The 27,651-nt window shown below is 28.8% G+C and overlaps 2 protein-coding genes across 4 annotated transcripts; one reads left to right on the plus strand and one right to left on the minus strand.

Moving 5' to 3' along the window:
* Nucleotides 1-11,029: 11,029 nt before the first annotated feature.
* Nucleotides 11,030-12,601, minus strand: LOC132952101 (biogenesis of lysosome-related organelles complex 1 subunit 4). Its single transcript, XM_061024254.1, has 4 exons — nucleotides 12,278-12,601; nucleotides 11,624-11,695; nucleotides 11,335-11,556; nucleotides 11,030-11,255 (listed from the first exon to the last, which is right to left on the minus strand). The coding sequence occupies exons 1-4, from the start codon at nucleotides 12,338-12,340 to the stop codon at nucleotides 11,115-11,117; spliced, it is 498 nt and encodes a 165-aa protein (XP_060880237.1). The 5' UTR covers nucleotides 12,341-12,601; the 3' UTR covers nucleotides 11,030-11,114.
* Nucleotides 12,602-13,110: 509 nt separating this feature from the next.
* LOC132952901 (clathrin light chain-like) lies at nucleotides 13,111-26,843 on the plus strand. Of its 3 annotated transcripts, none has more exons than XR_009665531.1 (6): nucleotides 13,111-13,320; nucleotides 16,119-16,206; nucleotides 16,429-16,560; nucleotides 16,652-16,816; nucleotides 25,921-26,019; nucleotides 26,088-26,290. XR_009665531.1 is itself a non-coding variant. In XM_061025403.1 (5 exons), exons 2-5 carry the CDS (start codon nucleotides 16,185-16,187, stop codon nucleotides 26,595-26,597), a joined length of 423 nt encoding a protein of 140 aa, XP_060881386.1. In that variant the 5' UTR covers nucleotides 13,111-13,320; nucleotides 16,119-16,184; the 3' UTR covers nucleotides 26,598-26,843. The 3 variants fall into 3 exon arrangements, 1 of the variants encoding a protein (XP_060881386.1); XR_009665532.1 differs by lacking the exon at nucleotides 13,111-13,320 and adding an exon at nucleotides 13,659-13,861; XM_061025403.1 differs by lacking the exons at nucleotides 16,429-16,560; nucleotides 16,652-16,816 and adding an exon at nucleotides 26,407-26,843 and having other exon boundaries at nucleotides 26,088-26,198.
* Nucleotides 26,844-27,651: the final 808 nt, after the last annotated feature.

The raw sequence follows: 27,651 nt of genomic DNA on the forward strand, positions 1-27,651 counted from the left end.
CCTATACTTATTTAGTTTTTAGTTTTTGCGTTTCTAATATAAAATTTAAAATCTTTGTCATATATTATTGTACAATATTAATTAAATAATAAAATAAACTAATTGTGTCTGCTAATAGATTTACAATAGTTTATTAATGTTATTTATATTGAATATAATACCTATCATAATACATATAATATTATAACTTATAATTACAAAATATATATACCTACCAGTATAAATGTATAATAGGTACGTAAATGTATAATAGCAACGTATAACAAGATACCTATTAAACCTAAAATGTGTAACTATAATATAATATATTTTATGCAAACTAGTTTTATTAAGTACAGGTAAAAACTGAGACAAGTACATTTTGCGAAAGGAATTATTATAAACTTGTAAAAAATATGCGCTTAACACGTTATTATAATATATTAATTAATAAATATTTATGTTCATATAACTTATCTTATCATTGTGCCTATTGATATACCTAAATATTTTCTAGCTATACACCGCTATACACTATTAACGAGTATAGATAGAATTCTTACCTACGTTGAGTTTAAGTTACTCAACGTATAAAATAAAATATTGAGAAAAGTATAAATAGCATGTTTCAACAACCATCACATAATATTATCCACACGTAAAGTAACCTATAATATATAACTACACACGCAGAATAATACACTAACATCGCAACTACACACATACATACACGTCATATAATAGATATTAAAACTTACGCATATTATAACGTGTTAATGTTGGTAGATACCTACGTATTATATTATGTAAGTGTGTGTGTGCGTGTGTGTGTGTATAATGTAGAACAAAAGAATAAAAAACAATTTTCATTCTCCTTCCTTTTCGAATACTTCATTCAAAATAATACACAAAACGTAATATTTTTGCTTGTATATTATAATATATAATGTTGAGTTCGTCATCGTCGGTATACTAACTATTCGTTTTTAATATTTTAAAGTATAATTTTTTACGCTTGTTTCTGCAATTATAAGAGGAGTAATTTGAATAATTAAAATTGAAACGTTTTAGGTAGGTACCTATTATGTATATGACAATAATTGACAATGATTCGCAATTACATTAATGTATGTTATTTTTTAGAATAATTACTATCAAAATGTACAAATTTTACACACATGGAATTTTTATGTTTATATTTATAATTTATATAATACGTATATTACATAGGTATTATTATGAGTTATAACGGTCGTTCGAATATTACATTATAAGAATTTAAATAACGTTTGCAACATAAGTAGGTGTACTGACAAATAACCCACTTAAATAATAATTATGTCCAATACATAAACACATATTTATTATTTTTTAATTTTTTATATACAAATAATAAAAAGTAAATGCTATGATTTTATGATAAAAGTCAATAAAATAAATTATATTAACATATTAAAATAATATAAGTACCAAACACTAAAATATCGATCAAAGTTTTTACATTTATTATGGATTAAATCAAAAATCAGATTAATTAGTTAGATAAATTATCATAGAAGTTATAATCCTACACTCATCTTACACATGTCCGAATATTAAATGGTTCTATCGTAAGATCATCAAAAACCATTACATTCAAAAAAAGATGACGAGTTGACCTCGCAGTCATCCAAAAAATTATAAAGATTTATCGAATGTATTTTTAAGACTTATACGAAAAAACTAAAATAAATCAGTTCTCTAATATGCAATTTGTATTAAATTTGTTGTGTACACGGAGTACAGACATTTTACATGACCCACTACCGGTTTATTTGGGCACAACGATCACTCTATACCGCACTCTGACATACAAGGGACACTTGAAGAAAGTAAATTTTGAAATTTGAATTTTTATTGATAATGCAAGTCTAAACAAGAACCATTTCATAAAAATAAAAACTGGGATATAAATTATAATAATTAATAGTTAAATGGGCAGGTCGTAATAAGTGTTGTAAATGTATAAAGTTTACTTTGTTTACAGCATCTATACCTATACAACAATGGCGCTTTAACGCGATATGCCACAAATTTAATGTCTGTCTATGAACGTCTATTGAATTCAAATTTCAAATACCATTGACTTAATGTAATTAAGTCATAATCTAGGTTATAATCTTACTTGAATATTTGTACCTATAACTGTCTATTCTGTGTTGTGAATTACGATATTGTGAAAATACACAGTATAAGATTAAAATACATCTTAGAACGAAAATTCAAAAGAGCAGTAGTTGTCAGTGAAATAGAAAATATTCACTACCGTTAAATTATTTTTCCTATAGAAGTTCATACGCCATAATAATGGATGTATTCGCATCAAAGTATTACAAATAATTTATTTAAATAACAAATAATAATTATCATTAGTCAATTGATGTAACAGACTTTCTGACTGTGTATGGCAAATAAAATAATAAAATCAAACAGACAAATAATTTACTAGATTACATTGTGATGAAAATAAACTGTGTAAAACAGTACGCGCGTGAAGAAGTTATAAACTTCTACCGCAGATTTATCAAGAAAAAAAATGAAAAAAATTCAGTTTTTAGAAATAGGTACATAATATTATTACTATTTTATCAAGAAAACCAATTAAAAAATAAAATTTCTTCGATTTCCCTTAATTTATTTCGGTATAATGGCCCATTTGGTACCTACCACAGTTATTATTTTCTGATTTGGTTTCACAGATCATTCGTTATCGCTCGGTTTTTTAATTATTATTATTGGGCAGAACCACCGACTATTATGTATAATGAACACATAGAAACTATAATAACAATAATATAACGATTCTAAAATTAAATATTAATAAACAAATAAATCAATATTCACACAAAACGATACGGCCGAATACGTTACAATATTGTTTTTTCTAGGTTACATGCGAAAAGAAATTTCACTTCAATAAAATATAATCACATTTTGACCATTCTAATGAAAAACTATAAATTAATGATTAAAATATTTCATTTGAAATTAAACAGAAATTAAAGTTATATTTATTTTGCTCATTTATCATTTCAAGGCCATTAATATATAATATAATAGGTATTATCATTGATTATAAATACTATCTATAATCAATAATTGTATTATTTAATCTTTAAAATAATCTAAATTTTACCTAAATATATTTATAAAAACTGAGTTAAATGCCAACAACGGACAAGAGTGCCTATTCTGAATAGCAACAGAATAAAATAAAAAACTAAGATACCAAATATATTAATTATTATCATATTTATATGTAGCCATGTAGGTACTACAGTGAATTTATGAGACTAACTCGAATCGTACATTAAGTGTAGGTTAGGTTCAAGCGTACAGCACGTCATGAAATAATAAAATCAAATCATACTGGGTAATTAAATAATGATAATCATTAATCATGAAGTAGAAATTAACTATCATCATGAGTTTGTAAGACTATCTTTTTTTTTAAAAATGTACCTAATCGGTAAAACATTTGGTAAACAATTATTTATTACGTCATATATTATGTAGGTACCGAAATAATCAAGGAAATAATAATAATTAGAAGTGTGTCCCTAACATGACTAAAGAATTAGACAGCATAATATTGCATAAGTATTATAACTCTTCAACAATCACCAGATTCATCGATCATTAGTAATCACCTAGCTAGGTACACCTACTACCTAGTTACACTGTTAATGTATCTACTTATATTACAGTCAAACAATAAATATTGTACCCTGTACGGGTTGTAATTAGAATAACGACGTAGGTATGAATGGTATGATATATTTTACTTTTTAACGATCATTATGTTTAATTGCATAACATATGATTTTAAATTTTTAGCCTTCTCATTTTCGAGATAAGATTCAACATAAAACAATTTAATGTAACCGTCAAATAGCATGTCGTCTAATATAGACACAAAAAGTGAAATGAATGAACATAGCAATTATTATAATACCAGTTTCTATTAGTACTCAGTGAAATTAAATTAATATAAAAAAAAAAAACTGTATCAAAATATTTACATGTATAGTTGTATAGGTACATACTATACATTTATTAATGGACATATAATTGCCATTTAGTATCTAAATATTATGATTTATGATATTGTCTCCTCGTAAAAACGTATAGAAAAATTATATTACGATGTAAGATGCTTGATGTTATTTTATTTTATAACAATGTAAATAAAGGTGTTATTTGTACACTTATAAAGTTATAAGCCTAGGAATTATTTTTTCCACTAATACATTGCCTGACCGCTCAGGCTTTATATAAATTATTATAGTATGGGAGTCTTATGAAAATATGTAAAAGTATATTATCAAATATGTAATTACTAATAAGTAATAAGTGCTAAGAACACAGAGTTTTGTTTATTACAATATATCAGCAGTTTCCTCAAACAATATTGTTAGTATAAAAAAATTAGTCTAATCAATTACAGTAATATTTAAAATGTAATAAATAATGTAGATTACATTGAAGTAGATTTATATAACAATAATAGAATAGTTTTAGAAAACTGTCGTCCATTAATTTTTGTTATTATATAAGAATAATTAATAAAATCTTGATCCCACTAAATAAAGAAAAAAACTAATGCCTGATTCCATGACGTGTAACACCATACCAAATACAACAATAATAGTTACCTATTCCTAATGATGTTAAGACAAAAACAATTAACCAACTTTGTGTAAAAAAGTTAGCGAATACAGAAAATCAACAACACAATATTCTCAGGTTATGAATAATAATACATAATAGGCTATTAACATGCAGTGTGTCTTGCAAAAATTACATTTAGAATCAGTTTTAGAAATCACAATATATTATTACCTGCCTATTTTAAATTTAATAAAATGATAAATGCATGTGTATACAAAAAAAAAGTGGTTACTTAGACAAATAATTATCTGGAGATTTATAAATATAATATTATATATTGTATAACAAATGCACACTGCACAGGTACCTACTTAAAAAGTGATTTTTATTTTTCGTAATTATCTTAATATGGTATTTTTTTATCGTATAAAAATCTTTAAATAAATTTATCTTTTTTAAATACATAGGTAGCGTGGCTGCGTATAGTTGTGTAGTACTCAATGTATTCGGTTCATACAAAATTGTTTAGGTACTGTTTTTAAGACACCAATGTATCTATAGTATTTTATTATTATCTAATACCTGTCTTTACCTAACATAATAAAATTTGAAATTTTTAAAACAAAGTTTTTGAATATACAATCAACCTGTATTTGGTGGTGGGTATGTAAGTATATAATGTTACCTAATATTATTTATTTACCTATTATTAAAAATAATAAGGGCATTCCAGAGTAGACATCGTTAAACAATGCATTTGCATAAAAATAAAATAATAATTTTGGGTTCACAATATTTACATTGCTATTTTATAATTAAGTTATATAAAAAAAAAAGTGATGTTGATGATGACGTTCGTTATGGACTAGAGCAGGTATTATAACGATAAACACATAATATAACGGGATCGTAAACAAAAAATAAAAACAATAATATAAATAAATAAGTAAAATAAATAACAATTGAAGTGACAAGTTTTAATAATTAATAAATAATAATGTACAAGTTAATTATAAAATGTACCTACCGATACGAAAACAAAATCTTCTTATGAAAAAACAAAATGTTCAATCACTGATCACTATAGTTTATTTTTGAAAATATTAATAGGCTCGAAATACATATTTTTCTAGACAATACACATCATGCAAAAACTGACGAATTTTTATATGTAATAATATTTTATAATTCAACAAAAACGCGTACCTAGCCTGTAGATATAGGTAGGTAAAGTAAAATTGTGTTTTTTTAATGTAAGTATAAAACTCTTCATTATGACATAATATAATATATTTTCCAAAAAAAAAATGTGCTTAATAGGTAGTATAATATTGCATGCATTCTACCTATTAGCATATGTACCTATTGCGTTTTAACATTTAATCTAATCATACGTTTTGAGACAATTTATCAAGTTATATATTTTAAAACTGGATTAAACTATAGGTAACTATTAAACTATACCTACCTTAGTACTTATACTTACCTAGGTACTTATTAACTTATACAATCTTAAACAAACGAAGATTTGGATTAGAAATTCACTGATCCAGTGTCTGCGTAATTCAAATTATCTATGTCTGCAGACTCAGACTATAATATTGTGTAGGTGTGTAAGTACTTCCTACTGTATTATGACGTGTTCACTGCGGGCATGTGATTGTGTAATATTATATCAATTCGGATTAAATAAACGACAAGGCGGTTAGTCTAAAGGCGCTGTGTAAGATTCTAAGTTAGGCTTTCTCGATGCATATACATATGATAATATGTACCTTTTTTTTTCCGTTCAAAAAACCGGAAACGGATGAGAACTGTTTAGCACAATACTGCCATTCCATATAATATGTACCTGAGAACATAGAAGGGTGCCTATCTAGGTTTCTTTAAAATCGGATTATTGTTTAGGTAGGCACCCATCGTGCAGGTATCCATCATGGTTGTGCTCCTATTGGTATTATCGCTGAAACCTAGGTCAAAACGGTTATAGATCCTATATATTACTATACTATACACCTATATCAAGTAAATACAATTAATATTTTTATACCTATATGGCTACATATATTATATTATGACAGGCGCGGATCTAGAACATATTTACGGGGGGGAGGGCATCTTAAATAAAATTTCAGCCTAAGTCTGATAAAAACAAAAATAAATAGATATAATAGAAAATTCACCAGTCTACGGGGGGGGGGGCATGGCCCCATTGCCCCTCCCCCTTGGATCCGCGCCTGTATTATGACCTGAAGGTCAATTTCTAGTCGAACCTGGAACAATATTAGTGCCCCTAATTTTTTTTCGGACACATATTAGGTACCTATCATACATTCTAATTATTAGTAATTGTAAATTAATAAAAAATATTTTTAATTTTATTACAACTATCATGAATTCATGACAAATTCAATTTCGATGATCTCCATATTATAATATATTGATTAATATGAAATTAAAATATATACGCACATTTTACCATGCTTCTAAAAATTGTCAAGTTCTGGTAGTCTAACTTAACCTAGATAGGTATACCTATTGGCTACTACCTATGTTTTCTTATATGACTTATGGATTATGTAGATTGTAGATATACTATAATCATTTTACTGTCTATATTTACGAAATAGTGGTGGTGTAAATTATGTTGTTTGTGGATTGTGAATTAATAGATTAAGTTTATAGGTACTATTATTATTATTTTAGTAGGTATAGGCAATTATGATGATAGATTGTGACTTGTATTCTCACCTGTTTTCAAAAGTCATGAAATATTAACGGTGAAATTTTGAAAGCCTTTGATCATTAAACCATGATAAAATACCCTCTGTCCTATACGTATGTACGAACTACGAATATTCGATGATATACTTTGAGCATAAATGCTGATTTCTAAGAGCATCCAATAGATCCATAGAGGTGTTCTCACTAATTAGTAATTAAATTTCCCTTCGGCCGTGTCTAAAATACCTCATTTAACTATAATATATAAAATATATATATTTGATAATATAGATGATTATGAACAAATAATTATAAACCTAAGTATTCTTTATTCAGTGTTTCAATTGTATAGATATTAGGTACACATATTATGTATTATAAAGAGTACCTACCTATAATTTGGAATTTGGATAATACAATTTAATTCAAAATATCTTCAATTTTATTCTTAACATAGGTAATTTTCATTTTCTCTATTAAACGGCTGATACTTTTAGTTAAAATTGTAATGGAAAATATTCTATTCAGCCAGTAACGCGTATTTAGGGGCGATATAGGTAGATTTTGGATAGCTGATAAAATAAAATAATAATATTAAATTAAATTATTATTGAGCTTATCATTTTTACTAACGCAATACCATGTCATGAGCTCCAGAGACTGGTGGGGGTGCTAAGTCATAATTTTCAGAAAACTCAATACTATAATATGTTTTTTTTTGGTAATTTTGATTATAACAGTAAACAATTTTTTATGAATACGGCTTGGGAGGGGGCCACGGCCCCTAGACCCACCCTGGAGCCGCCCCTAGAATGCATTGGTTTTAACATTAAGTATTTTTTTTTTTACAAATATATTGCTGAAAAAAAATGTGATGGGAGGTTGTTTAATTTTATTACTTGTGGCGAAAAATATCTAAGTACGCCCTCTCCCCCTTGCCTCTATATCATGGTTAAGATCTTATGACTTGAGTAGATAAAAACACGCGTATAAAAAAAATTAAAAGAAATTACAACAATACTTAATATTGACGTCAAAGATGCATCAATTCCTACAGTCCTACTAGCTAGTTAAATATGCATATTATTAATATTTAATATCATTACCTACTTATGTAAACACTAAAAAAGTCTAAAAAAGTTTTTATTTTTATTTTAAGCCACGAGATATACCTAAATTGGCTAAATTGTTCAAAGATTTTTTTATTCAATAAAGGATGATTTGTTATTTTATTAAAACTAGTTTTATTTTAGTAAATTTAAAAAAAAATTAATCCCTTATCTAATTATTTTATAACTGGCCACGGGCCACCTTGGGTACCATGATCCTAATAATATAATAAAATATATAAGTAGAAAGTCAACTGATATCTAACGCTTTATTAACAGTCATTACTCATTAGACATAAGTCATAACAATTTTAGATAATCCACCTCTATGATTATAATATAATATCTTGTATAGGTATCATTTATTTGACGTATCCTGGTACACGGTATACCTACCTGATTCCCGAAGTCCCGAGGCTACACCACAACAAATCATTAAGTACCTACCTACAACTGTCAGGCATCAGCTGCTGCTGCAGGCTACACTCTCGAATATTTCAAAATGTTTAACTATACCACGGTAATACGGTATACTAGCTAATTACGAAAACACACCGACGTCACCCTTTGTTAAAATAGGTAGGTACATTTGAGTCAAATGATCTGACTAGAGGTGTACGGTACTAATGGTCTAAACATACTGTATACTAGCTGTATACCATAATAAACAGTTAACAGTTTATTTTCTTGTATGATTCATATTATAAGTGAATAGCGAGAAGCGACTGATGAGCCGCATTGTACGTTTATTTTGTCAGAATAACCTTACTACCACAGAAGACAAGAAAACAAAAAAAAAAAACATAAAATCAACTTTTCCCAACTCAGCCGGTACGATCCAAATTGTTTTTAAAAACCAACAGAATAATAAAACCAGCCCCACACTCTGTGTGGATTGGATGATCACCCTCGAAAAAACTATTTGTTGGACATAGCTGTATTGCTGTGACCGCAAAAATATAATACCATTTATCAAATATAAATCAACAATAACAAATATGTAGGGGGAGATTGTCCTAAGTGGAACTTATTTTTACATTGCCATTTTTGAGTTAAACAAAATATATAGTCAAGCCGGATTAAGAGGGGGCCAGGGGGCAGTCTTAGGTAAAATACTTTTGAAAAGTATTTGGAATAAATACTCGAATACTTAAAAATATTTTTGATAAACATATGAAACGATACCAGTTATAATTTTGATATTGTATGATATTAATAGATATTGTTGATTCCAAATTTCCAACTTATAAAATATAAATTTTGTTTTAAATCAAATGCAAGGGAATAACATGCAAATCAAACAATTTAATTTTCATACTATAAAAGTATTCAGAATACATTACAAAATTGGAAATAGTATTCTAAAAGTATTCGGAATACTACCCAAGACTGCCGGGAGGGGGGGGGGGGGCATGGACCCGGGCCCACAACGGATATCGAACAATAGTGGGACACTGGCAGGTAATAAGTTTTCTATAATATATGGATAATAGTTATATTATTATTATTTGGCCCCAAAATTATCTTAATCCAGGCTTGTATATTGTTAGGTTACTACTAACTAGGTGCCATCTTCAACAGTACAGATATTTAAATAATGTAATTTTGGTATTCGTTTAGTATGTGACCTACGCCGTATTAGGTATTCATTTTGTATGTGATTTACGAGACCAATAATTAATTTAAAAACACTCATCTTAAAAATCATAAAATTATGTTAGTAATTATTTAATTAATACATTAGTAATACAGTTATAAAATAATACAGGATTACATTTAACAATATCAAAATGAGTCAAACAAAATATCAGTTAAAAAAAATGTATGAATACACATGTTAATATTATAGATCTGTTCTCATATGTTGCCCGTACACAATATAGATCAGCATTTCTTAAACTGTAACCTAACTTAAACCTTGGGATTCCGGGGGGATCACTTCGGGGTTCTGCGAAACTTACATTATATTTTTTAGTGAAGGATTTATACTTGTGAAGTCCTTTGTCTGTCATTTAAAATATTTTTTGAATTAAATACAGTGTACACATTATTATTATAATTTTTAATGCAATAATCCTTACATAAAATGACACATTAAAACTATTGAAACAAAGTAGAGGTGGGTTCTAATCATCGAGCTGTAATAACTTATTGTTAAAAGCTAAATAAAAAAGCCAAAAAGATAAAAATGAAAATTAGGGGTTCCATGATTAAAGTGGATATAAAAAAGAGGTTCCACGAATAAAAAAGTTTAAGATATGCTGATATAATCGTCTTGGCAGGTCACATACTAAACTCGATTTTCACTCTGTAGTTCACATACTAAACAAATACTGTAATTTTTATAATAATATATAAAATAATTAAAACTAAATTAATTTAACGTAAGCCAAATATTTCTAATTATTTAAATTGACTTTATTATTTTTGGATATTATGTAGTTCATTGATTACTTTTAACTTTTTAGTACTCGTCAATAATAAACAATAGGTATTAAAATCATTCAATATTCCTATGAATATTCAACTTGCTCTGTTAACAAGTATTTATTCTAAAAAACAATCAATAATGTGAATTAGTATATATATATTTTATATTACTAGGTAGCTTAATCCCATACATAGTTTTAAAATGAAAAAAAGTTTTTTGTATTAATTGTTAATGGTTGTATCATTTTCAATTATTTTAAGCGCATCTTCTGCTTCTGTTGCAAGAAAGTAATCATCAGACTTGAAAATCACTGGTGGTTCATAGGCAGGTAATTGTCTGGAAGAATGGTCTTCTTGTTTTTTCTAATTAAAATTATTACAAATAAATAGTAATATGATATTATGTTTGCAAAATGCATTAATTACATTGCGATTAACTTACAAAAAAAGGTTTGAGAATTGTATTTAGTGGACCGTCCTTATTAATAGGCATACACGCCTCAGCTTCAGTTAGTTGTTGGTCAACTAATTCTACATCTTCACCAACTTTATTAACCAGCTTTTCTAATTTATTTACAGTGTCTGTGAGTTCAGTAACCTTGGACTTCATTTCTTTTATCGAATCATAATGCATCACAGTACTTTCCATTCGTAATGCTCGAACCTGTAAGTAATGAATGTGAATTAAAATTGAGTTAATTGGACACTATTAAGAAGAAATGATTTTCTACCATTTCCATAAATGTCTGAAACTCTTCCAATCTGGTGAGCATATCTTCGACTACATCTTTTAGCGCGCCAACCTGAGAAGACAAAGAAAATCTAGAGTATGTTTAATACAATTTCTATACTCCGACTGGAATAAGAACATTAGAATGCCGGGCGGCGGACCAAAACAGGTACGCCGCATGCAGGTCTGGCTTATGACTGTAACTATATGCATAAAGCTATGATAAGGTTGCGGCATAAGCGTGCGCAGAATTCCTGGCAGTGTAGTCATATACAAATACATAACACACACTTATTAATTATATATATATCATATTCACACCTTCACACCTAAGTTATAAAAACTAATTTGGATGGAGTAACCTCATTTAACTTTGTCTACCATAGTAAAAAAGTACATTATGATTGACTTTGCATGATAATAATAATATTGAATATTGAGGAGGGAATGTTCGCAGAGTAGTCAAGTGCCTATCATGTCTACCCCGTGCACACGCTTATGGGTTGCGTGTGGGAAACTGTCTGCGCACAGAAGTACTTTCTTATTTTGGTCAGAGTATAGTACTAGTATTTATAAGCAATGGTATTACGTCGTAATATAAACAGGTATACCTAAGTGTACTGCCTTACAAATATTTTAGTTTCAATGAAGTTACCTCATTTTCATTGTCGACTTTTAAGTACTCGGAATAATCGATTGCCAGCTCGTCTAACATCATTGATTGGTTTATTTTACCAAGAGGTTGTCTTACTTTTTGAACTGTTTAAACTTTAAGCAACAATGCATATGACCTAGGCTACAATTTACAACGGGAGTAAGACAAAAACTACAAAAATAGATCCGTATTACGATTCAAGAATAAACAACTTGTCGACATCAGTCACGTCATCTATGTCAATTTAATAAATTAATTAATTATACGAAATACAGAAAAATTAATAAAAATATTTATTGTTTTATTCTTTAATCAAGTGACAAGTGCTATCATGGTTATCAACAAGACCTAGTTCACGATTTAAGATACTCTCGTCAGCCCCCCTGCTGTGGTTGGCTGCACTGTCCAACATAGCGTGGCGTCCAAGGCGACGGTCGACATGCCGGGCCCAAGCCCGCTCAAAGTTCAAACTGACTCTTTTCTCGTGTCCCTCGTCTGAACTCTGTGTGCCATGCTCAGTGGTGAAAACGCGAAGCGTCCTTAGTCCCGCACTACCGCTCCATATTATAATTAATATTTATTCGTATAATCTCAATAATAATAATAATTATTCAACCACCTTGAATCCGTAAGTACCTATATATGAAAAATAAATATTTTTATAAAAACCCCTTGTAAGATATGCATAGGCAATTTCTACTATGATGTATTGCGGGTTCTCTTCCTTATCAGAATATTGATAAGTGGTAACTGGTAATAATATGATGATCGAACGAGATATCGGTATCTATCTTCAGAGACATCAGACACTTTACTGTTTTTACTAAGTTTTGTCATTTTTTACTTTTTAGTAACAATTAACAATTACTAAAGATGGTACAGATTGTGGGAGCATGGGAGATGATAAATTATTAATATATTATGTATTATGGTAATAATATCAGCTTAAGTTGTACAGTGTCAGTTTGCAGTAAATATTAAGACATAAGACACAAAGTTGTCATAAATGTACTTCTGATCTGATCTCATATCAATAGTTTATAGTAAGTAAATAAGAATTGAATATCGAACTCAAAGTTTTTCATGTAAATATAACGAGAAATGTAGGTATAATTGTTATATTCTGTGGTATAATGCTATTGCATTTTTGCTATTATGCAATTTTGGCAATTTATTTTTTTCGAAACATTTAAATTTATATTTATAAATGATAGTGCCTTACTGACTATTTAAGAATCTTCCTTTTTTTTCGATACAATTTAGTCGTGATGCTATGAGAAACGCTGCAAATATATATCCATGGGTCTGAATCTAATTCAATTTTTTGTAACCAAGGGCTTTGTGTTTGGCAAACAGAGCCGGCAAGCATAAGGAGCAACTTCTTGTCTTACCCTAAAATTTTTATAACTAAAATGTCAGCTTTAGTTTTATTGTTTGGATAGGTTTTAATCATATGACTGTAAATCACTCCATTCAATTTATTAATCCAAATACCTCTGCTCATACTAATAATGTTGATTGTATATGCGGCTTGCAACATTTCTTAGTGAGATTTCTAACTTACAAACCCTTTACCAGTGTTGGGTAAGTTACTTTTAAAAAGTTATTAAGTTACTTTACTCGTTACTTAGAGATAAATGTAATTACTTTACTTTTCAAATAGAAAAGTAACTCATTACTTTCTCGTTACCAAAAAAAAATAAATATTTTTTTTCAAATGTCTTGGCAATTATCATTCTGCAGGCAATAATGTAACTTTTTATAGAAATACATTACTTATAGTAAAAAGGTATAATTTGAAAAAGATGTACAGTTAATACATAATTACATAACAATAGTAATTACTTACGAGTTATGAATATTAAAAAATAGTATTAATTAAATGTACCTACTTAATACTTATCAATGGTAATTAATCATTATAGGTATATGTAAGTATATCATGTATTTATGTCACAAACTCATAACATAAACCATAGATATTATGTGAAAATAAAATTATTAAACAAATAGAACACAATAAGAGCTTAAAAAATTATAAAAATAAACCATTTATAAATTCCAAAATATAGCTATAATGATTTATAACAGTACAATGTATATATTTTGATATTATTTAATTTTTAGAGGAATCAATTTAAATAATAAATTTATTTAACTGTTCTCGTGATTTACGGTGCAATTCAACATGTCAAATATCAAAACCATTGAAAACTGAATTGTGTCGAGTTAAAATTAAATATACATACATATTCGATTGGTAAACATAATAATATCCGCATTATAGACAGATTTTTTTCAATTCGCAATAGATAAGTAGGTACTTGATAATACGAAACTGTAACGCGTTATTCTATAGAAATTACTTATTAAAAGTAATTTCCATTACATTTTCGTTACTTGGAAATAATTCTAATGGAATTACGTAACACGTTACAAGCAAAGTAATGCCGTTACAGTAACGTGTTACTTTCGTTATGTTACTACCCAACACAACCTGTGGCTTCTCACTCGCTGCATTTCTTTCCATGAAACCAAGACCATTGTTTTGAAAATTTAAAGATACTTATTTAAGTAATACCATAAAACCTACCAATACATGTGATTATAACTTCAAATCTAATGATTTGTGAGAATTTTTTTAGCTAAACAGGGACTTAAACCGGAAATTTTAAAATATTAAAGTACCGGAAGCAAACCGGAATTTTTAAATTAAATAGGTTCTTTTAGGTTCAAAAATAAAATTATTTCATTTATCATAATTGAATGGTATTACTGTTTATGATCATATGAGCATTCTAATATTTCTCAGTCTATTAATTAAACCAAAATTCCAGATAGGTATTTAAAATTATTATACTTTTCGGTACCTAAATTATCTGGAACCGGTACCAAAATTATTTGGAAGTGATACCTCTAGTTTTTTTTTTTATCAAAAAATCAGAACCGATCCGGTACAGTTATTTTATTTTTGGAGAACCAGTACCAGAATCAATACCGATAAATTCAAAATCCAAGTCCTTGAGCTAAATTGTTCCGAAAAATATTAAGTCATTAATTGTGTATAATTATCTACTAGTTAAAGATAGACTTGCTTAACTAATCACTGTTTTATTTCTATTTACTATATTACCTATAACTTTCTCAGAACAACATAATTCTTCATATCTCTATTACATAAAACTTTTTATGGTATTTTTTTTTGAACCAGAAACCCCCCGCAAAAAAAAAACACTTAATACATTAATATATGGTTCTTATTTATAATTATATATCTAGGTACGAAATAATTTTACAAATACATTTTTTGTGTTAGTGTACTTACTACAATAATTGCTATAAGCACCAAAAAAAAAAAATTAGAATTATAGTCAACAATTTTTAATTTGTATGTGTTACTGCAATTCCGGGTCAATCAACGGCAGAGGAGGAAAAAACCCTAAAATCTACCTAAGTTTAAAATAGAATAAAAATATAAAATATGTTCTAGGTACAGCAATGGACAATTTTTACTCTTGGTTGGTGGGAGATATGAATGTAAAATTGTAAAAGAAATAGAAAGTCAATGCGATGTACAACTAGGAATCCTATTATTTTATTATTTTAATCTATTCTTTATAATATAATTTATTACCGTTATCCATTTATCCTTAGTAGTTGGTCATTCGTAGAAATATTAAAAATAATAAAAATAATACAAAATACTGACTAAACATTAGATTTTTAAATGTATATCAGTGTTTTCATATTATTTATGGCAGTCTAAAAAACACTTGTCCCTTCTAAAATGAAATGAAAAGTCATAAAAGATATACCTATTTGTAATGGTTCATGTTCACAGTACTAATTGAAAAGCAAACAATTAAAAAGACATAATTCAATATGGAACCGTTCAGAACTACTATTGATGATTGTGCGATCAATGCCAAGTGAGCAAATACATTATAATTATTAGTGTAGAATTACAAAATGCAATTTTAACATACATTTAAAAAAAAAAATTATTTTATAAAACTAGGTGTTTTCATAATGTTTGTAGGTATTATTAAATTTGTGTATTCTATCTAAATTATAAATTAGTTACCTACCTACCAGTTAATAAAAAATCAATTTTTTTGCTATCTGTCTTGGTATAATGATATATTACACAGTTATAGAGTTCAAGAATTTAATGGAAATATTAAAAAAGAAATTATTGATGATCAAGTATTTAATGGTGATATTAAAAAGGAAATTACTGATGAAACAGAGCACAACAATGATAGTAAATTATTACATATAAGGTATGAATTTAATTTATATCATACTGTAATAAATTTGATAATGTAATTTTTATTTTGATTAATTTCTTTATGATGATATTATAATACACAGTTCTGGAGTGTTACCCCTCTCACTAGATGGTTGTTGTGCTCAAGAATTTAATGAAAATATTAAACAGGACATTATTGGTGATCAAGTATTTAATGGCATTATTAAAGAGGAAATTACCGATGAAACAGATCAAAACAATGATAGTCAACTATTACAAAATATATGGTATGAATTAAATTTATATCATTGTCATAGAGTAATCCAAGTCACTAATTTTAAGTCGAACATTTTTTAGATTGTTAGATGTTAGATGTTAGATTTTTTTAAATGAAATAAACATTCCTTGAATTTTAACTTCAGGGAACTTGTTTTTAATTGCTTTGATCGTAATTTGATCGAAATCGCAAACTATTGATTTCGGTTTTTATCCGGATTTTAATTTAAGTAGTATTTTAAATAGTCCTTCATACGTGTGATTTTTTTTATCATGTAAAAGAGCATTAATAAGGGTATGCACACCAACGAGGGATTTACTTAATTTTACGTTTACTTGTGAAAATAAAAGATATGCTACTTTAAAAGTGCCATTAACATACCAATTAGAAGACTAATAAAATATTTAAATTTTGAGCACAACAAAAAACTAACATTATTATCCAAACACGATTAAAATCATTTTATGAAAAAATTTGAAGTGACTACGCTGAAATGTACCCACCCTAAAACGGTGCTGCTGAGATGATCCGGATCCGTCCTAACTTGTTTAAATAATCAATTTTAAAACTTTAAGGCTAAAATATCTCATGGCTATGAATATCGTAACTATTTTTCTGTTTAAGGTTAAATTCTTTAATTTACCGCTAAATATCAAATACTGTACAAATTTTATATTCAAACCCTCATAAAAAATGAATTTTATTTTCCAGTAAACTTTTTTTTTGAATGGTAGGAAAAACTGAGGAATCTTCTATTAAAATTTATAATGCTTGGTATAAAAAGAAAATTTTTTATGCATTTTGAACCAAAAAGTAATTTGGACAATAATTTTAAAAAATTTACAAAATCTTAAAATTGTTCAAAGCTATAAATATCTCAAAAAAATATTTAATATTTCAAACATTTTACATATTTAAAAAATGCTAATATAAATATTGGGTGAAAATTTCAAGCGTCTAGTTTTATTAGTATTTGAGTTACACAAATTAAGAAAATTGTTCTATGAAAAATAACTTTTCGCCAAATTTTTTTTTGTCAAAGATACACAAACATAAGTTATGAGAAATCTTGTGAGGAATCTAAATTTTTAAATAAAAAAAAGATTAAAAGATTTTAAAAGAAAAATGTTGAGAATCTCTAACTCAAAATAATTTTAATCTCTCAACTTTTGGATTATGAGCGGAGGAATGAATGTATTGATTTTAAATTGATGTGTGTGTGTGTTTTTTTTTGTATCATTATTTTATTGTCTGTCGTCACCTTTTGGGGCAGTTAAAATGCTTTGATTTTCTACTTCTGCATGTTTACTGGTAGGTAAGTGAATCTTGTTGGTACTTTAGTGTTCAAAAGCGTCGGAAAAAAGAAAGGGTAAGTGGGTGCCAGCTGTACAGTAGGTTACAAGTGGATCACTTTAATGGATGATATTTTGAATACAATGATATACTTTCATTATGTACGAAAAACTATTCTTATCAGAGATAGTTTGTCAGCCTAGGATATATTATATTATATTTATAGTGATATTATTTGTATGGTAGCCGGTAAGTCTAATTAATACTATTTGCACGTTATCATATTTCAATATTTGTGTTTAATAATATACTTGAGAAGTTTCAAGTTCTCACGAATAATATTTTTAATTACAACTAAAATTGTTATTCTTGGTTATTTAACATGTAATTTCGTCCACATTTGAACTTAAAATAACTAAAAAAAAAGGATTTATATATTTTTTAGATACCTTGGTTACAGAATTAACTACTTACATGGAACCTTGTTTTAAATTTTTAATCTTTAGATATCGATCCTTAGCTTCCATAATAATGAACTATGTTTTACTAATTATATTGTTTTTAGGTGTGATAGAAATTGTTTAACTAATACTTGTAATAGAGGTGGTAGTGTCTTGATTACCATTTGCAAAGATATTTTTTGTAAGTTATTACCGTACGTTATCAACTATGTTGAACATGTGTTTGTTAAATTTCATGTGTATAATATTACCTTTGTTCTTTGTTCTCTGTATATTCCACCTTCTAGTCCTGTTATTATATGATTCTTATGTTACTGCTGCTCAATCTATTATTGATTCTCATCCTGGATACTTATTCAGGACTTTAACCTTCCTGACATATCGTGGTCTAATGATAAGTTTGGTTTTATATGCTCTTCTTCTTCTGGCCCTAGAGCTCAGTGTATTTCAGAACTGTTTTCATTTAATAACTTTTTTCAACTGAACCGGGTACCAAATTTGCATGGAGGTATACTAGACCCGGTCTTCTTAAATGAGACTCTCTGTTGTTAAATCTGATGTTGTCATTATTGCCTGTGATACGTATCATCCTGCGTTAGAAATCAAATTTACCATTAACAGTGAATTATCTCTCGTTGATAATACACATAAATAGTGTGATTTGTGTCATGCTAATTATACTGAAATATTTGCATTTCTAAATTTAGTCAATTGGTTAGAAACTATTAGTTAACTCAATGTTAATTCTTCTACTGATGCACTGTAGCCTTACATTATTGTGTGCTAAATTTCATCCCTGAAGTGATTTTTACATCGTCTAAATTTCCGCTGTGATTTTCCATTAATTTTTGAATAACTACAAAATAAGAAAATCTGTATGAGAATTTGTTAATTTATGGGTGGAATAGCCAATGTCTAACTTCAAACGCTCATAAAAACTTATTTTGACTTTCTAGTAAAGTTTTTTTTTATGTTTAATGTAGGAAAACTTAAAGGGAGTCTTGTATTACATTTTCAAAGCTTAGATATAGAAACATTTTTTTAAGTTTCAAACTCAAAATAATTACCGTGGTTTTACTTTCAATTTTTTTTTAATTTCCACTAACAACAAATTACAAATATTTGATTAAAATATTTTGGACAGTCGAAAAAGTTCCGTCAATATATATCGTTTCTGACTTACACGAACATTTTAAATTTTCATAGCAAGTAAATATAATTATATTAGATAATTCATCATTTATTAATAAAAAAATCTTCTTTAGATGTAGTCAAATCTATTTAATTTAATGCTTTATGAACAATGAACATATGACATAGATGTAGGATTCGAAGGAAGAGAATTTTCAATGGCTGTTTATATTCGCATTTCCTGTACACGATAAAATGTTCCAAATATTTTGATTTGTTTTGAACTGTTTAGGGACATTTTTAGTTGTTTAGGACATTAGATTTTTTTCTATGAATGTCAATAAAACTTTATTTTTTGGGTAAAACAGTTTAATTCCAAATTTAATACAAGGCTCCTACTATACTGTTACAATGATATTTGAAAAATATTAAAAATCCTCATTGAGCGTTTAAAGTTCATTTTTTTACAAGATTGGATATTCACTCGATTTCTCATATAGCGATTTTCTTATCTTGTTGAAATTCAAAAACGAATAACCGTAGTTACTTGAAATTTATATCATACATAATATATTTATTTTATCATTTTCTATACTTGGTATCTTCTGTCTCAAAAGGTTGCCACCCCTGCTCAAGTAGGTAAATCTTATGGAAAATATAGATAAGCCGGCTCCAGATCTGGAATGTCAATTAATATATCTTGCAATCCTTGGTCTCCAATATTTAACATCAGCTAGTCCCTTATTATGGACTCTTCTGGGTACCCATATTTACAATTAGTAAGCTTATTTATTTATATTTTTTTTTATTAAACATTAAGACCGTGACAGCTCTGGCCATTGGTCTGACAGTAACGTGTTATAACATAATATTAAGGTATTTTAAATACATAGATACATAAATGTATAGACTTAAACTTAAAATTAGAAAGGTTTAAATTTCATTGTACAAATTAAATGTTTTTAAAAACATAAATAAATTTACAATTGCAGTAAGATCTGGACTGTACATTTTGTGAAGATATTGTGTAGAAAAGAGGGTTCCCTCTGGATATTTTTAATGATTTCTGCATTCGGTTAGGATGTGCTTAATAGTTAGTTGGACACCTCAGGTAGAGCATTTGGGTGGGTCGTCTCCTGTCATAAGATGGCGAAAGGTTTGCGAGGTGTGGCCTGTTCTGAGACGATTTATAATTGTTTCTTGTCTTCTGGAGAAATCTGACGGTGGAGGCAATGTGAGTATTGACATTTTGATTTCGTTAAGTTTTTGTCATTTGTTTTGACCAATATTGTTGCCACACTTTGGTAGTGTGATTTTTTTGTGAATTTCTTACATCAGTGTAAGAAAAACCTGGAATAGTGATAGCTTTAAGTGAGCTGTATGAGAGTCTTGCGACCTCATCGGTTTTTCGTTGCCTGCTATATTGCTGTGATCGGGAATCCACATACAATTTGCATGTGAGGTGTCCAAATCTTGAATCAAATATTATACCAAGAATTTTAGTATTTTTGATTACATGTTTAGTCATATTAATTGGAATTTTATTTTTGTTGTTGAATTAATGAGTTTGGGTTTTTTTAGCTGAAAATCTAAACCCATATGTAGTTGACCACTTTATTAGTTCATTGGTGGAGTCTTGTAGTATTTGTTTTATTGTCATGGGGCTTGCTACGACATTAAATAGAGAAATCATCAGTATAAAGCAAGGGAATGATAGACTTTGGTATTCGCTTGGAAATGTAATTTATAGCTAAGTAGTAGGAAAAGTGTTACTGAGATTTTGGAACTCCGTGAGACTCTATTTTCTTGTATAAGTATCGGATAAGCAGTTTGATGATTTTACTTGGAAGGTACGTTCGAGTAACAGGTTTTTGATGAAGTTGAAAAGATTTTCCAATGGAATTGACCATTTCCTTTGGTGTCGATATGAACTCTGAGTTAAAGAGAAGTTGTATATTGCTTTTTGTTAGTTCCTTTAAGGGATTTTTACTCCAAACTATAAAGGGATCGGTCTGGCTGACTAAGCTGGATGTGTAGGCTTTCCATTAAGATGCTTTACTGTGTTTAACTAGAAATCTAGATCGCGCTCTATGTCGTTTTAATGATATGAAATCGTCTGGGTTGTGTGTGTTTTGGATTTTTTTTAGTGATTTGTTTTTATTTATAATAGATGTTTTGATTTCTTTGTTCTACCATGGAACCTGAGGTCTTATTTATTTGTTTTTAGCTATTCCTATTGACATTTTTTGCAGTATCAGTAATAAGTTTTGAGAATTTCTTTACATCATCATCGATATTTTCTTTGGAAGGGGTTCAAGTGTTGGTATACTGTTTTTGATCAATGAATTGAAAAGGTTCCAATTAGCTTCTTTAACTTTCCATCTTGGAGGATAGTATAACTTGTTTTTGTTTGACGAGTAGGTAAAAGTTATTTGTATGTGTATGTGGTCGCTGCTGTAGATAACTAGGAGGACTATCCATTCAAGTGTTTGTTCAAGGGAAGTATTAGAGATAGAAAGGTCAATAGAGTAAATTTTTTATTTGAAGGATTTATTCTGGTGGGTTGGCCGGTGTTAAGTAGTACTAGATTGTCTTTAAGTAATGAAGACTCTAAATTGATTATTGTTTAGGGTGATTGACATTGAACTGGGCAGTTAAAAAATATCTTCATGATTAATGTACATTCGCCTGCGAAAATTCGTGATATGCTTGTAGCCTTACATGTTGATGCCGGCTTTTAGATGATTAATTTACGAGATAGTGTTTATATTTATATGTTTTAATGCTTCCAAAATACTCGGTTAGAGATAGACGGACATACATTAGATATAACAATCCGTTTAGCCGGGTTAACAAGTCTGCGTATTGGAATTATTTGGTCATTAATTTTAATGGATTGTGTTTGTTGCATTAAATTATCAAGAACTTTTATACTGTATAAAAAAACACAGGAACGATGGTTTGGAATTCGCGATACAAAGATAATGTTGATAGATTTGAATATTTAACCGATGGCAATTGTGTATTTTATTTGAGGTATTCCATCAATAGAATTGAACACTATCGCTTGCTCTCTTCTCGGAGTGTTTTACGTGGCAGTTGCCGTACCTACCGAAGTTAGGTGAAAAGAATATGTGTAGATAGAGGAATGTTTAATTAGGTGTTCAATTAACGATTGAAAGTCATTAGTGTGGGTTAATTGAGTTGCTATAGCGGCGGAGACTGGTATGTTATCGGTGGAGTGGTAGAGAGGAGTCAGGTGTGTATTCTTAGACGGCGAGTTGGGTGCGGAATGGTTGATAGTCGAGTTTTAAAATCGACTATTTTTGTCTCGAGGCTATTTTTGCTTTGAATTTGTTGGATTGTGATGAATTCATAAGTGGTGTATTACGATTATTTGTGTAGACGATGCGCTTTGCAACCGCCACAGATTTCACTAACAATGTTGCAGTGGTCCCGTTAATCTTTTCAACTTCAGAGTGCACTTCCTGTCAGCTTTGGGGTGAGCTTCAGTTTGATGAGTATATCCCCTCGGAGTGTCTTACTCAACCCCCTTACTTCGCTTGTCAGGCCAGCTTTACCCAGGCCCTTCCTCACCTTCCTGAGTGTCTCGGCATATGTTTTGTCTCCAATTTTAAGTAAAAAAGTCTCCGATGGAACCGCACTGGTCTTAGGTTTCTCACGCGCCCTTTTTTTCTTTGACATCAGCGTGAATTCGTTGTTGAGTTCGTCCGGTGGTTCTTTTTTCTGGGTAGGCATAGGGGGTGCATCGCTGTCACTCTTTCTCTTGTCCTTCACCGTCGTGCCGTTGTTTCTTTGCCTAGTCTTACGTTTTCTTGGCTTATTCGGCGCCGGAGCTTTGTTAGTTTCTGCATCTTCATTTGGCATTGAATTTGAGTCCTGCGTACCCGGGTGGTCGGCCTCTGGAATCTTTGGAACCTTGGATGGCGGAGGAGTTCCTTCCTCTGTCGGCGTGCTCATTTCTGCTGAACCCTTCTTGCCTGATTTATCTTCCTTTAGCTTGAGGTACAGGACGTTCATCGACTTATGCAAAACCGCTCGGTTTTCTTGGAGTGTATTTGTTGCTTCATAGACCTTTCCTATCGCTTCCTTGATCTTCTCGGATCTCGTGGACTCTCTTAACTGCATTAAATTCTGGACCTCCTCCAGCTGTAGCTTGAGTCCGCCGTTTTGCGTTTTTATATGCGACATTAATTTCGCGGCCGCTTCTTGTGCACCAAATGTAGAATGCGTATCCGATGGCACAACTGTCTTCTTTATTTGCGTACCCGGGGGCATGCTGGAGTCTGTTTGCAAGATTTGGGGCCATACTAGACACCCCCTCCTCCTGTTTGTCGTGATTGACTGGTAACAAAAACAGCAGGCCCCCCACTCCTTTGGACCTGGCTTCTACCCCAGCACCACCTGCTACCAACGACTGTTGAGGCTTCGTAACCTCTACAGTAATAACATCTTCTTCGTTGGTTGTGTTAGTCATAATTTTAGGACGACTCCAGCCTCGCCTCGTCTGTCCTTTTTCCGTCGTTGCCTGATTTACCTGGACACCGAGAGTCAATCATTTCCCCGGCGTTGAGCTTGTCTGCGACTGCTTATTCGTCCATCCCGAAGGTGTGGCTTATTACGCATACCTATATATATACCTATGCATTTATTATATTTTATTTTAAATTAACAATTTGTGTTATTTAATAAAACCCTAAGCACCTTTTTAAGTTGAAGTCTAGTTAGGTCAATTTCTGTAATGCTTTTCTACCAATATTATTTGCAGTGTTGTTTTATTATTGTTTTTTTTCCTTTGACCTAGAAAATGGATTAATAAATGGTTTTACAGTTACAAATAGTGATGATGGTAAGTAAAATTAATTTTACACATTAACATGTATGGATATAAATTAATATTGGTTTACTGCATTAAATTGAAATTATTGTTTTGAATATTTATAATTTGATTTAAAAGAAGCCTATTATTCTAATGAATATATTTGTATTATTATGTAATTTAAACTAATATGTAATTGAGTAGCTTAATCACATTAAAAATAAATTAATCCAAATCAAATTACAAACATTAAATGGAGAGAATATATTATTAGGTTTTATTTTAAAGAACTGTTTCAATTGTAAATTTTCTTTTAGTTAAGAGTTAATCTCTAATATATTTATTTGTTAATCATTCCAATTCAATAATACTCATGTGATTTTGAATTCAAGATACTTATTGCTTATGAGTGGGGGGTTGGATTTGTATGCATTTGGATATTTTTAATAGTTGATCGTATTGTTTGCGAAGTAAGAACAAAATATATTTTATGAATGTGTGATTAAAAAATAAAAACTATACATATACAATTACAAAATTTTTTTCTGCTAGATGGCGCCACCGATGTAACTCAGTTTTTGTCTCTAAATCTCTAACTCACATCAGTTAGGTCCATAATTTATGCTATAAACCCGCTCCCCGACATTCTCTATCATTTAAAAAAAATTTTAGCAAAATCGGCCCAGCCGTTCTCAACTGATGCAATTTCGAATTTTTTGTCTCCATTTTTATATATAAAGATAAATATGTATTGTATTATACTAACAACAAATCAAATTAATATTTTTTAAAATAATGTATTATATTTGGCCATTTTTGGTACTTAAATGCGTATTTTTAAAAAAAAGTGTATATTGCATAACATACTTAAGAGCCCTACTAATGAATTTTGATGATATATTTTACATTCAAAAAGTAGGCAAGGTGTTGATTGTACCTAGTCATTAATTTGGTCACTGTTATTGACGTTTCTGATCGGAGACTATCTAACTTTGTGGTAACTGTAGTTAGCAAACAACTTAAACTTTTTTTTTATCTTAAAAAACACTGAGAAATTTCTATTCTCGACCCATCATAATACCAGCTAGATCAAATTTTCTGCCAACAATCTACAGTTAAATTTAATGATATGAGCATTTTTTCTACTATAAAAAGTGTCTTTAGACACTAAAATAAAAAAATACTCATCATTATAAAATAAATGATCAGTAGAATTTAAAAAACAGTTTTTCTATATCTTGTACATGTCTGTGCAGAAAAAAAATTGGTTTCACCTAAAAAAGTTTGTGAGTAAATTATTATTTTTAGGCTATGATAATAAATGTTAAAAATATTATGTTTTAAAAGTTTACGTGACTTTTAACTATATGTTTTACTTTTTTTCTTCAGACACATCATCGCCAATAATTGCTCCCAAAATTGAGAGAGAAGAACCTGAAAAGATTAAGAAATGGCGGGAAGAACAGAAGACTCGATTAGAAGAAAAAGGTATTATATTATATTGATTAATAATTATGTGGCTTTTTACTTAATTTATTTTGTGAATATGTGATTAGATGCTGATGAAGAAAAAAAAAAAGAAGAATTACGGCTGGTCGCTAAAAGTGAATTGGATGAACGGTACAAGATTCACAAGGAACAAATTGCAAAAACTAAAGATGTTAATCGTTAATATAAACTAATATTTTAAAATATACTATTATGTTAAATTATATTATTATAAATATATTTTCTTTAAATGCTTCATTGGAATAGGGAATCTGCAATGTAAGTACAATTAAGACTTAATTGATTGATGATGACTATTTCCAATTATAAAATGTATTTAATTTTTATTATCTATAGTAATATTATAATTTGTTTAATTTTTATCTAGAAATGCAGAGAAACAATTTGTTGCTGAATCTGATGAAATTGAGCCAGGCACTGAATGGGACCGCATCTCAAAACTCTGCGATTTTAACCCTAAATCGAGTTGTGCTAGTAAAGATGTAACACGTATGAGATCTATCATTCTTCAACTTAAACAGACTCCACTGAAAAAACCGGTATCACCTGCAAAATAATTTGTAATTATAATTTCCTTTCTGTCATTCCTATACAGTAAAATATTTATTCTATTGAGTTTTTTATTTTATAACATTGCTACATAGTAAATATTATATTAATTTCAGAGATAATAGGTATATAATAATATTTGTTGCATGTTTATGCTCATTATATTGTATTATTAATTTGTTATTTATAAAGTATTATTCATAAAATTCAATTATTTAAAAACTTTTCTGTTACTTATAATATATATAACATATTGCAATAAAAATCAAATATTTATACTTATAAATGGGTTAGTATGTTTTCATTTATTAGGTTATGTGGTTCTGGTATATTATTATGATTGGTAGGTTGTAGATATGTGAAGTTCTATTTAATTATTTATTTGTGTAAGGAAAAGATTAATGATTTAATTTATTTGCTATTTGTATACAAATATTTACTAAAACTATAAACTTGTTTAAATTAAACCATGCTAGTGTTATGCGGTCCATAACATGGCAGCTTTGAAAGCAACAGCATATTTATTTTATAATTTATAGTATGTATATTAGCTGTCTTCATTCAAGTATTTTAACTGAGTGATATCGATATAAAAAAAAAAAACATACATAAATAAAACTTGTACAGAAATATTAGCTTTATTATTCTTAGATAATTTTCAGAACAAAATGTATTATAGAACTTGAGACATTTCTATTAAAGTTACTGCTTGATATCTGCAAAAATAAGGAACTGGCAATATGATAATATTAAGGACATTATTGCAAATAGAAGAGGTTACAAATTACAACAAGTGGCCAAGGGTTAATTATTTAATAAAAAAAAAAATTACAACATTGTAAAACTTTAAAGGGGGCATGGAAAAAATCAGATTGAAAGTGGTTGTACACCATTAAAGTTAATACAATTTTCTTCCATTTAGTTAGAAACAAAATCATGTTTGTAGATTTATCCGACTTGTATTGAACAAGCATATTATGATACACACAATCAGATACAAATATTACTTAAGATATGTCAGCACACTATTTGTTTTCACTTTTCACTCTCTGGCCCATGCGC

Source organism: Metopolophium dirhodum, chromosome 9 (assembly GCF_019925205.1).
Source record: "Metopolophium dirhodum isolate CAU chromosome 9, ASM1992520v1, whole genome shotgun sequence".
NCBI classification, from domain to species: domain Eukaryota; kingdom Metazoa; phylum Arthropoda; class Insecta; order Hemiptera; family Aphididae; genus Metopolophium; species Metopolophium dirhodum.

Coding starts and splice junctions, on each gene's coding strand:
- LOC132952101 (XM_061024254.1), bottom strand. CDS start 12,340: ATGATGTTAGACGAGCTGGCAATCGATTATTCCGAGTACTTAAAAGTC. Junction 11,696..12,277: donor AAGTCGACAATGAAAATGAG/GTAACTTCATTG, acceptor TTGTCTTCTCAG/GTTGGCGCGCTAAAAGATGT. Junction 11,557..11,623: donor TTCAGACATTTATGGAAATG/GTAGAAAATCAT, acceptor CATTACTTACAG/GTTCGAGCATTACGAATGGA.
- LOC132952901 (XM_061025403.1), top strand. CDS start 16,185: ATGATTGTGCGATCAATGCCAA. Junction 16,207..25,920: donor GATTGTGCGATCAATGCCAA/GTGAGCAAATAC, acceptor TTTTTTCTTCAG/ACACATCATCGCCAATAATT. Junction 26,199..26,406: donor AAAAACTAAAGATGTTAATC/GTTAATATAAAC, acceptor AATTTTTATCTA/GAAATGCAGAGAAACAATTT.